The 12,870-nt window shown below is 38.8% G+C and overlaps 1 protein-coding gene across 1 annotated transcript; it reads right to left on the reverse strand.

The window, feature by feature from the left end:
- Positions 1 to 34: 34 nt before the first annotated feature.
- LOC138615174 (uncharacterized) lies at positions 35 to 4,304 on the reverse strand (the record flags this gene model as incomplete). Its single annotated transcript, XM_069688799.1, has 5 exons — positions 3,933 to 4,304; positions 3,734 to 3,825; positions 3,280 to 3,398; positions 2,267 to 2,274; positions 35 to 196 (listed from the first exon to the last, which is right to left on the reverse strand). Coding segments are annotated over exons 1-5 (622 nt in total), but the record flags the coding sequence as incomplete, so codon positions are not given.
- Between the last annotated feature and the right edge of the window lie 8,566 nt (positions 4,305 to 12,870).

The raw sequence follows: 12,870 nt of genomic DNA on the forward strand, positions 1-12,870 counted from the left end.
TCAGTCAGTCCGATCCATGCATATCCGGTCTCACCACTAGGCCTGTTTAACCTGTTAATGTCATCCATGCTTTCAAAGGTCGCCAGGTCGGTGTGTTTCACTCTGCAGTAATGCTGTGCGTCGTTCCAGTTCATTTTTAAGTTGACATGGTGGTATTCACGAAAGTGAGCCGGAGAGCAGGAAGTGAGGCCAAATCCTAGAGGTTGAAGATAGAGAGCATATTTAACTGTGAAACACTGAAAATCGTATTCTGAATGGTTCGTCTGAATAATTTTGAAATCCCTTTATTTCACGATGATAACACATTTTTTATTTATTACTTCACTGTTTGAGGTATTTCCAAGTACACAACCCCGTGCAACACTATCATTTGCTGTGTTCCAAGTCAAGTACTCTCATGAGTACACTCACGTATAGTACTCTTACATGCCGACAGTGTAGCTTTGTCTCAAATCGCATGTTGATCTGCACTTACTGGAAATGACCGTAACATTTCAACGTAGCAGAAACAGGTTTTGTGCACTCAAAACTCTTATTGAACAATAATATCAACAACTACCCACATACAGTCAAATCTGACAGTCCAAACGTGATTCTTTCCCTTCAGTACTTCATTTTAAGGCTCCTTTTTTCCAGAATGAATTTACATCATTTCACACATCTACATTTTAGGATTATGTGGTTCTACTTAATGTGGAGATTTTTTTCCTTTTGGATAACTTCATTTCTTTGACAGTTTGGTGTAAAACAAAAAATCATTTCACAAGTCAATTGTGTCCCATTTTTTATTCTACAATTCTTTGTTTAGAAAAATGTGCTGTTGCATAATTCTGAGGAATTTTTTAACTTGATATGTTAAATGATTTTGGTGACAGGAAACTGAAAAACACTAAAGTTATTGAATTCTTTTCCAATTAACGAATCCTGTAAAGTGTGCAAAATCCTATTTTTTTGAAAGCTATGTATTACTGCATGTTTGTTTTTTACTTGACAGTATGATCACATTTATGCACTCAAATTACTTAAGTGACTACCTCGTATGTGATTTGGAACACAGCAAATGTCTCCTTGGAGAGATTTTTTGAAAATGAGAGCCACTATCCCAGTTTCAAAACAATATTACGCCTCCCTTTCTTCAAGGCTACCTCTCCTTCTCTGTTCCAGTATGGCTGGACAAGATTTTTTAATCATGTATTACAAAGTAGTTCTAAAACACCATATTTTGGTCCTTAGACCATGGCTGGATTAACATAATAAAGAGGCTTTGGGCAAAAATGGCTTTACGACCGTCTGTATATATACCCGACTGCCACCAATTTCCCACTGTGAACTGCTAACAGACCTCCCAAGCCATAAAAAAACTTAATATGTTGTAGTTTGTGGTCATTTGAATAAACAAAACTTTAAGTGAGAATATGTTTACAGACAATTTCACACGCCGTATCTCTACGAGTCTGGTATGGATGTGAAGACAAAATGTTTTTCTAAACTGAAGACACATTTAAATGTGAGCTGGTTGAGGGTTTCTATAGGCATATGCTTTGTATCTATAATTAATCCTCCTAAGGTTTTAAATCAGCACTAAATTATGAATGAGGTTAATGGTTAGACTTTGGATGAGTTCACTGCACTTCTGTAAATTAACTTTCTCCTACGGGCCGGTCTTTCTCAGCTCTATAATTCAAAGGAAGACTCTGAACTATATGATTTCTACAAACCAACAACCATCACCATAAAGTTTTGTGAAGGAACGTTGACTCTTACCCAAGAAGAGAAAAGTCAAATGCACTGATGACGTCACTGAAAACTAAAAGAAAGAACAACAGAACAACACATTTACCTGGACAGCAGCCATTCAATCAAAATCCACCTTAAAACTAATACATACATGCAAGACTACATTTTGAATTCACTTGATCATGGTTGTAAACTTTTTCTAGTATTCATGAAGTTTCTGAGGTGATATGAGTTTGAAATAAAATTAGTTGTTTTTTTGTAGTTATTGAAATTCTAGGATCAAAATTCCTTTGTGACATTGAATGTTCACGCCAGAAAACTGGATGTTTGCCAAAAATTGGAATTACACAACTTAAATCTAAAATACATTTCTATGAGAATTTGAGATTTGGTAAATTAATATTAATGAAAGACTTTGGATATCGTTGATTGGAAATATAACTGATAGTATATTTGTTGCAACTGCAGGTAAAACAGGTCAGTTTCATTGCTGCTGCTGCTACTATTAGTACAAAAATTGTCACTGCACTTCTCTGACTAATAGAAATAAGAACAATGATGATTATATTAAAAGCAACAAGATAACAGTGAAACCAATAATAATAGAAGATATACTTACATGTATAAAGTCTGTCATTTTAAGTCACGGCAGTGGTAAATCAGGTGAAGTTGGAGTCAGTCGTGTCGACGCAAACTGTCTGCTGATCTCAAAAGTTTCCAGTATTTCACTGCAACATTTTTGCATGACTATATTTAAATATCCAAATAGCCATTTTTATGAAGGTACGATGACATGTTCCTCCGTCCATGTTTACCATTACCAGCAAACATTAAATCCTGAGCTACATACATTATAATTCCTTGTCAAACTTATACACATTTAAAAAAATCACGCATGGAGCCGTCATCTGTATTTTCATTTGAACTCCACTCGACAAACAAGCTCAATATAACATTAAATGTACATCAGCTAACATTATAAGAAAATGATGAAATTCTACTTAATGTAAAATGATGTTAGAGGTTTGCATCTCCAGCAAAATGTAACAGAGTAGCACCTGTATTTATGTTCATCAAAATAACAAACAAGTTGGCCACACCATCTTGCGCTTTGTGAGCACCTGTGTTGTGCCCAAGGAGACTAAAAAACGTTTGTACTGTACAAAGATACCTAAAGGTGTCTTGAAAAGACAGTTGAAACATTTTAGAAGCAACGAGCAAACAGTCTCTCCATAGATCAACAATGAGCATCTTGTATTGAATGAATTAAGTAAGTTTAATGTTTGACACGCAGAGAAAACAACGGCAGAGACAGATTTGCAAAGGTCAGGATTTTTGGAGTTGGAAGATATTAGTAATTGTGTTTTTTTTTTTTGTATTTCCTGTCAGCAACGTTTTGAGTCAAGTATACAGATAAGGCACAAGTGAAGATGACAACATGTTTTGTTGATCAGAAATTAATTTGGTTAACAAAGTTTTCTACCGACATTAATAATAGTTTTATGTGTTCTACCTTTGTAGCTTGTAAATATTACCAGTTACGAGATGTCTTCATCCATTGGCTTCATCATTGTCTGCTCCTTGTTTTCTTTTTGGGGTTGAAACTTCCACCTCAGTTTGAAGTCGTTCAGTAAAACCTTGTTGGTTAGCACTGCACTTAGCTGAGAAGGAATATAAATGACAGTAGTGTTTGGGGAATCTAACTTCATGAAGCAAAAAATAATTAGTATGAACTAAATATAACGTACAATATAAATGTTATTAATTTCATGTTATTTTTGCTGATGGAGTACAGATTTTGGTCAGAGTTATGAAGTAAAATCCTGCAATCTTTGATCATTTTATTTTAACTTAAAGTACACATTTGTCTGAGGTCTGAAATGCCCTAACTTCAATCTGATTCTTCAGCTCTGACATCTCAGATCTGATACTCTGATACCGTGTAAACGTGAAGTCTGAGGCCTGTGGAACCAGAGAATATTGTAATGAGATTTACCTGCTTTAGGATCTGAGCTTTAGTAGCTGGATCTGAAAGGTCAGCAGTAGAGTGAATCTTCATCCTCACCATTGTCGTCTTCACTCTTAGATCTGGACAGTCAAACAAACACATGATCACAAACCAAGGACAGAGTCATTATTGCATTGCAAAAGAAAATGAGAGAAATGTATTTGAAAAGGTTTATATTTCTTTTCACCTTTATAGCACCAGAAGGAGTGTTCCTTGTTACAGTTCTCATCAAGCCAACCATGGTCTGAATTCTCAGTTGCACAGTGCTGTAAACCACCGTAGTTATTTGGCTGTCCACTCATCCAGTTTCTGAAGGAGCTGTTGGTCTTGTCCGACCACCTCCACGGTACCCGGTACAAACCAATCCACACTTCATTTGTTGACTTAACTGACATCACCTGTGTGTTTTCCTGATCATTCTCAATCATAGCCAGGTCTGTGTGGTGTGTTCTGCAGTACGTCTGGGCATCCTCCCATGTCACTCCATTGGTAATTAGAGTATATGTTTTCTGGCCCGAAGAATTTACAGCTGCAACAGAAGAAAAGTAAAGCTAGTGTGAGATGAACCATAGCAGTAGTTGTGTGAAGTTGTTGGTGTTTGAAAACATTCGTCGCTGCATCCACTAATGCTGGTTAAAACTACCACGCTGAGATAAAACCATAATTAAACATGATCCAGAAGTGCCACTGCCTTCTCTGGGCCCAAGCTCATTTAGATTGAGGCAAAATGGAAAACTGTCTTAAGGTGTTCTGCACTGATTTTCTTTGCTTTTCTAACAAGGTAACCACGTTGAGACACATCCAGAGCTACTCTCTGAAAAGACTCATGAAATGATGAGGTTGAGATATAAACCATTGGACATGAGAAGTTGGGTTTTGGCAATTACACCTGCTGAGGTCAATTTGAATGTACTTATTTCCATCTCAAAACATCCATAAGGACATAAGGCAGTTTATTGTTGTTGTTAAAATTCAACAAAATGAAGTTGGTAACTTAGCAGCTCCGCAATGAAAAAAAATAAAAAAATAAATAAAACGCGACATCGCCAAGGAAATCAAGAATAGATGTCTAAATAAGTGTCGTAAATATATAAAAGATAAAACAGGCATCAGCAACTTTAAAGTGCAAAGCAGTGTATTGTTAAAGTGTTGTTTTTGTCAAAGGCGAGCTCCTTTGCTGATTTCTTATTCAAACCAGTAGAATTAAATGAAAATGAACCGGGAGTGCTGCTGCTGCTGCATTTGCCTTAATTTTTTAATGAGATACTTATCTACCGGCTGAGGTTAGTCTGTCCAACCCTAATCCCCTAAAAACTGCGACACTGTGTATTGTGTACAAAACAACGTGTCACTATGGGGAAAAAGCTGTTCCTCAGCCTGTTCGTCCGGGTTTTGATTGTTCCGTATCTTTTTCCTGATAACAGGTGAACAAACAGACAATGTCCTGAGTGTGTGATGTCTTTGAAGATGTTGCTGGTTCTCTTCTGGAGGCGGTCACCATACACAGGGTCAGGTCAGGGAGTGCATGCCAGCTCCTTTGCTTATTTCTTATTCAAACCAGTGGAATTAAATGAAAATGAATCGGGAGTGCTGCTGCATTTGTTTTATGAGATACTAATCTCCCGGTTGAGGTTAGTCTGTCCAACCCTAATATATGACGTAAAAAACAATGTAATGGTTTGCAATGTAAACCCATATCTAATTAAAAAGAAAAAAGTCTCCGTACATAATGGATAACACTAAAAAAAACAATATTAGATGGCTGTGATCTTCGGGCCCTCAGGCGGCGCTGCATTAAAAATCCAGCCACAGATCTGTAGTGGAAATCACAGCTTAAGAACAATCGTGAAAACCATCATCTGTGAACAGAGTTCGTCGCTGCATCCACTAATGCTGGTTAAAACTACCACGCTGAGATAAAACCATAATTAAACATGATCCAGAAGTGCCACTGCCTTCTCTGGGCCCAAGCTCATTTAGATGGACTGAGGCAAAATGGAAAACTGTCTAAAGATGCAATGAATCAGAATTATAAATTCTCCGGGCTAAAGACTAAGAAGGATAAATATTTCTACAGGCTATTAATAAAGTCACACGTGAACTGATAAAAACCGCAGACTTTGTGCACACAAAGCACACATCAGGTAAAACATTGACATACTGAGACTGAGCTTCTCTGACTCCAGTCTTTATTTTACAAAAGGTAAATAATGTGCTGAGTGACACAGTAAAACATCTCTGCAGGAATAATGTGGTTCATCTCTCTGGGAGTTCTTCTCACAGGGTCAGCAAGCATCTAAACAGGAAGACAAACGCATATCGGTATTCAAAGAAGATTTTGTGCTTGTGTGTGTGTGTGTGTGTGTGTGTGTGTGTGTGTGTGTGTGTGTGTGTGTGTGTGTGTGTGTGTGTGTGTGTGTGTGTGTGTGTGTGTGTGTGTGTGTGTGTGTGTGTGTGTGTGTGTGTGTGTGTGTGTGTGTGTGTGTGTGTGTGTGTGTGTGTAGCACATGACATCATTAACCTTCGTGAGTAAGTATTTCAAGTTGTTTCACTTGATCAACATCAACATCTGAGTTCCACATGATTTTGTTCCGACTGGTTGGCGAACATGTGACCTAAAACTTGACCAGAGAAACATCACGTTTTTGGGGAATAGAAAGAAGTCGCAGGTCCTGAAAGTAGGGATGGTGGAGACGATTGTGTTGTAGCAGGCGAGAAACACACCGAGTGGCTGGGTGATCATCGTGAAGAACCAAAGTTCCATCGCGTTACAGTTCAGGTGGTTTTTACCCAGAAAACTCAAAACGTCACAGTAGAACTCGATGTTGACAATCTGACTCTGCAGGACAAATTCACTTCACGGTGCACAACCCCGTTAATGTCAAAGAAAAAACCAGCTGAATGCTCCAGACCATCTTCGGTCTTTGACTTTGAAGTTCTGCTGTGCTTGAAACGTGAATGTCGACCGGGTCTCTGTTGACGATTTCCAGAGTTTGGTTCAAAATGTAACGTGTGCTCTCTCATCAAGTCCTCGTTGAAATCACGAATGCACATCAACAACCTGCGAAACGTTGATGAAGCGTTTTAACTTGGAATAATTATTCATGAAAGTTAGAGCTTACTGCTGCAGTGTTGAGGCCATTTATACCCAAGTCTCTGGACTTTTTAATTGCCCCTCGTGTTTATACCTATTTCGTGGCTCTTCTGTGTCTGCTTCTTGGGTGGTTTCTTCCAGGTCAATTTAAAGTCAGTCACACCCGGCTTAGCAAGTACTGCACGCAACTAAAAAAGAAAAAAGATAATCGTCAAGGTGTCTTGTTTTATCTCTTGTTCTGTTTTTTTTTTCCCCTTCTTACTCTTTATTTCTCTCTGTCACACACACACACACACACACACACACACACACACACACACACACACACACACACACACACACACACACACACACACACACACACACACACACACACACACACACACACACACACACACACACACACTGCACCTGCTGCTGCAGGCTGCCACTGCTGACTGGGTCGTCCAGGGTTGTGTTGGACTGGATTGTCATCCTCACCACAGTTTTCCGTGATTTGTGAACAGGATCTCAAAGAGCAGGTGGACATTTCAGAATAAAAAAACACAACATCTGACAAATACTTGGTCAAGATGAAGTATGAGTTCAATGGAAATTAGCACTTCTGAATATATCTCAAATATATACCCAAACTCCGTTAAACTTTTAATAATATGTGATGAACTATCCAAAAAGTAAGAACATTTAAACCTAAATTCAAAACAAAGCCCATATTTTGCTGCTGCTCTTTACATTCATGAATAACGATTGAACTACTTCATTCAAAGGTTCACTCCAGACACATTTTAAAACCTAAGGAACTCTTCTTTGAATGGTGTTTTCTACTAAAACATGAAATTGCACCCTTAATAATTAAAATCACATCTGCTTTATTGAACAGTCCTGTTCAGGCTGATGGAACTGTGATTTATATTGAAGATATCTGGTCACCAAGTCTCATGGAGACCAGGGAGAACTAATTTGTGCACGAGTCAATAATTTTTGCTCTTCTTTGAGCATAAAGCACCACCTTCACGCCTTTGTCTTTCACCCTTCACACTCACGTACGTTTTTTTGTTTTTTTAAGTGATTAATTTAATAAAAGCTCACCTTTGGGGATCTGGCACAACTCCTCAATGACTTCTTCACTCGTCACATCTGGTTCCATCACATCTGTCTCCATCACATCTGGTTTCGTCCCCCCCCCCCCCCCCCCCCCCCCCCCCCCCCCCCCCCCCCCCCCCCCCCCCCCCCCCCCCCCCCCCCCCCCCCCCCCCCCCCCCCCCCCCCCCCCCCCCCCCCCCCCCCCCCCCCCCCCCCCCCCCCCCCCCCCCCCCCCCCCCCCCCCCCCCCCCCCCCCCCCCCCCCCCCCCCCCCCCCCCCCCCCCACATCGGGGATATTTGCCGCACAAATTAATCATTGGTTGGCGCAAATTATGAAATCAAAAGCACTATTATTAAATAAAACTTACACAGCAGTCATGTCCCCCTCCTCACACCCCTCCATTATACTTCCCAGTAATTTGCAAATTAAGTTAATTATCTGTGTTAGCTCAGGCTGTGACGATTAGTCGATCGGTAGAAAAATAATCCGCAAGTAGTTCTCATTTAAGTAAGTTTTAAATTAAACAATGCAAATGCTCTGCAGTTTCAGCTTGTTGATTTTAAGGATATTCAGAGAATTTTAACAAAGTAAATCCAACATCTTTTAATTATAGATTGTTGGTCACATTGGGCTTCAGGAGAATGTGAAATGTTTCACTGTTTTCTTGTTTTTATTCACTAAATGAGAAAACAATCAGCAGATTAATTCATAAAGAAGATAAGCGCAGCCTTGGTATCGACCAGCAGCAGTCTCTGTTTTTATACCAATCCAAAGTTAGAGATGTCACATGACTGCCCAATACCGTTTAATTGGCAAGTGTAGAAATGGCGGCAAGCGCCAAAAGAATCCAAAATATTTCCAGAATAAAAAACAAGAAGCTTTTAATGTTCGGTATTTCTTGAAGGCTGTGTGTAATAAATCATCTGTGCACATGCTACCTCTGGTTTATGAATGTTTCAGTGATTCACACCTTGGTAGCAGAAGAAAGGGTACATCGAGTTGCACGGCTCGTCAGTCCACTTCCCATCTCTCACCACTATGGCAGCACAATCGTCTTCTTCGTTCACGTTGCCCGGTCGTCCATCTTGCCAGTTATGGAATGTGTTTCTTCTGTTGGTGTCGGACCAGTACCACTCTGAGTCGCTCTGATACAGTCCTATCCAGGCCTTGTCTGTGTACCCTCCAGTCGTAGCGTTTATCACTGCGGTGATGTTGTCCTGGAGAGGCGTTTGGGCAAACGCAGTGTACTTCAAAATGCAGTCTTCTTGTGCCTCATCCCAAGTCTTATTCTCACTGACAAAGTGGACGGTGTTTTCAGAGGAAGTAGAGGGGACACAGAAACCTGAGCAGAGAATTGGATTTATTATAATATAGGATTTCCACGTATTTTTACTATGAAATAGTAATCAATATCCTCTATTTGTTTTTGGATGAGTTCCTATAAAGACCTATTTTGTTTCTGCAGTTATAGCGTCCCTTAAAATCAGACTTGGTACGATGGTATTAGAAAATAAATGACAAACCATAGAGATGTCAAAAAGTTGACACCTTTAGGTGAGTAGCAGTAACACAAATGGGTCCCACTACTTTTTACATAGATAAGAAGTTGAATGACAATTTTGAATGTTTGTCATAAATTTCAGTTTGCGTTAGGTATCACATGACCTTAGCTATATGTTTTACTGCAGTTGAGCTCTTAACCATCCAGCAAATGCTTAAGATAATGAAGACAAGTTGGAGCTAAAAGGCATTGCATCAAACGGAATAAATTAATTAATTGAGTTAAATTTGTTATACGCATAGAAAGCATTTGCTTAGCTAGTATTGTAAATTACAATTATAAAAAAAACCAGCAATATAAAGTGTAACATAAGATGTGTTTTGTCTGTTTGTGCTGCACACTATTGGCTTGTACTGATTTGGAGTAACTGGAGCCCTCAGATGTCAGTTAAAGGAGAATTCTTGCTTGTCTGTTCCCACCTCTGTTTTAACAATTCAGGCAAGAGAGGACAAAACAACGCATCCCAGGATAAAAACAGCAATACAGAATTATTCCTTTGCTGAACTAATGCTGCCTTTAAATGGAACTCATGAGTTTGTGGTTATGACATGGGAAGTCATGTTCACCTTGGCAATTAAGTGATTAAGTCGCTTAATCGTCACAACCGTGACGTCACCCATTGGTTTGTAACCTGCCGTTATGAAGCCTGGAGTTCTGCATTTTGGCCGGTTGCCATCTTGGTAGTTAAGAGCCAGAAATGACCATATTTGGACCAGCTGGTGAGGAGTGAGGGGGGTATCTGACTCAATCTGATTGGACACCTAACGACACTACTCCCCGCCCACAGATAGTGGAAACCTGACTGCACCACAAGCCTGTCAATCAAACAGACATCCCAAAAACACGTCTTTTTGAGGTCTAATATCTAATGCATGACGTGACCATTTTCAAATGGACCTTCAAAAAACGAATAAGAGAGAGGGTCTTCAGGAAACTATGCCATATGAACTTGCTGAAAAAATGTTTTTCATGAGAGAAGTTGAATGGGAGTCTAAGGAGCCAGTGACTTTTTGGAACCAACCTCTAGTGGCCCTCGGTGGTATTGCACATAAGGGCACTTCCATATTGGCCTCATATTTCAGACCAGAAAATGGGGGCGTTCAAAGACTATTCTCATGAAAACGGTGAACAGGACGTTTTTGAACGATCGAAAGTCTGACTGTGGTTCGTAATGTATCATCTATAAATCATGACAGAAATCACATCTCACCTGTGAGCAGGAGGATCACAAACATGCTGACTTCGATTAACTGTGGATGCAATAAAGTGAACAGAATTAATGCACTTTTTGACAGCTGACAGAGATCCTTTGTATGTTCACAGAATTATTACATACAGCTGAATAATAATATATATGTCCTTTGATTATGAGAAGCGAGTAAACATTTGGCACAATGAGACTTCATTGATTTTGTCACAGTAAACACGTTGCCATCGGCTGCCAATTGTTTTTTTTGTTGTTTTTTTGGAGGATTTAATCCAGACACGGTGACGCTGCTTTTAGCTCGTCAACTGCACAGAACTGGAAGAACCTATCCCAAGGATCTGACACTTATTCCAGCACCTTTCGATTCAAATCCAAAACGTATGTTTACTTTTCATTGCCATTGCTCTTTTAAAATCAGACTTTTTCAGTTGTGTCTGCTGTTTTATAATTGACAGATCCTTTGTGTAAAAAAGTCACAAAAACAGTTATGTAGTTTATTTAAAAAAAAATCAACAGATCTTTCTGTCTTTGTCAGTTAATGTTCTTACCTAACCTTTTGCTGTATTTTTGTGATTTCATATGAGCACTTTAATGACAAATTGAAACTCTGACTTGATTAGCAAGTAGAAGAACAAGAAATCCTTTTAATCCTGTGGTATTTCAATTTCAACAAGCTTTGGATTTATGGCTGATTCTGCTCTTTTCAGATCTGTTCTTATATAATGTTGCATAGCACCAAGACAAAAGAAGGGGAAAAAAATGGTGTTACAAAGATTATTATAATTATATCATCACGTAGATATCAGCTTACCGAACTTGAAATGTCTTCAGTTGTCAAAGACAAGCAGCTGTCCTTCGTCTTCAGTGTTTGTCTACTTTTTTATGTGTGAGGGTGTTTTTATAGGATAATGCAAATAAGTATGGTGGACAGTTGAAGGATTGACTTTAAAGGAAAGAGACTGGTTGACAAAATGTGTGACACGTCCTCTTTGTGTTAAAAAGAAGTGCAAGTCACAGGTTTCTGGAGACTTTTAGAGATATTATTATATCCTTTCCCTGATTCATTTCCTGACACTTATATTGTTGTTGTTTTTTTCAGACTTAAGGGTTTTTGTCCTGACATGCATCCTGAATATTTATACACAGATGTGGGGCTTTCTAAACTATTGCTGCATAAAAATACTGTTGCTAGGCAACGGCAACATGGACAATTTTTAGAAGCTTCAGAGGCTAACAATTTAGCAAGCTAACATGAGTTTTTTTTTCAGTTAAAATTACATTCATATTGTATTAAAGTGTGCAAAGACCAAACATGATGAAGAAAGTAAGCTTCACTGTCAGTTTATGATCCAATGCACCTGCACACGAGAGGGCAATTTATTTGCATCCATAGCTCCTCTAATGTACCGTTCAAATGCAAAAGACCACACTATGTCAACTCAGATCGCATGATGATGGAAAACATTTAAAAGTATAGGTGAGTATCAAAGCATGTAAACCCGGTTGAACAAAGGTTAAAAAGTTCCAAAAGATCTTAAACAACGTTCAAATCAAGTTGTTGTTTTTTTGTTATTATCTCAGTTAGAATTTATAATAAAAAAAAATTGTATCTGAATTTTTTGTTCTCTGAAGAATTCATGTAATTTGCTTTATATATGTTGTTTATTTTAAGCTCTAGCTGGCCTCTGGAGTTTCATTGGAAACATTTATTTTTACATCCACTGTTACCAAATCTGATCGTGTGGACATCCTTGATATTTCCCTCACGCTTCGACACATGGTCGAAAACTCCTGACCTGCAGGCATTGTGTTTTTATCGGTTGTGATTTGGTTTATTGTTTCAAGTAAATTTTCTGGAACCCGAGTGCTGAAAAAACAGCCGGGTGGGTTTTAAAATTCAGGAATTTGCATTCAGAGCTCCACAAATTATTCATTCAAATAACTGATTGCATAAAGTCAACAATCCGCTTGGATCTAATGGCGATGGAAATGTGGTGATGTGTTGAGTGAAATCCTCATCCACTTGAATATCCAGGCAAGCTGACCTAATAAAAGTTTAGTGGCCCTAGTATTTCCATGCCTCTAAATCGGGGACAAGAGTAGCCAGACATATTGTATTTTCAGTATTTGTTAATTATGACAAAATTTCCCTCAAATGTCTAATAGACTAAAATGAAAC

This window comes from Brachyistius frenatus, unplaced genomic scaffold (assembly GCF_029030835.1).
Source record: "Brachyistius frenatus isolate BFR_SWC_R1_liver_20210118 unplaced genomic scaffold, ASM2903083v1 Contig_748, whole genome shotgun sequence".
NCBI classification, from domain to species: Eukaryota; Metazoa; Chordata; class Actinopteri; family Embiotocidae; genus Brachyistius; species Brachyistius frenatus.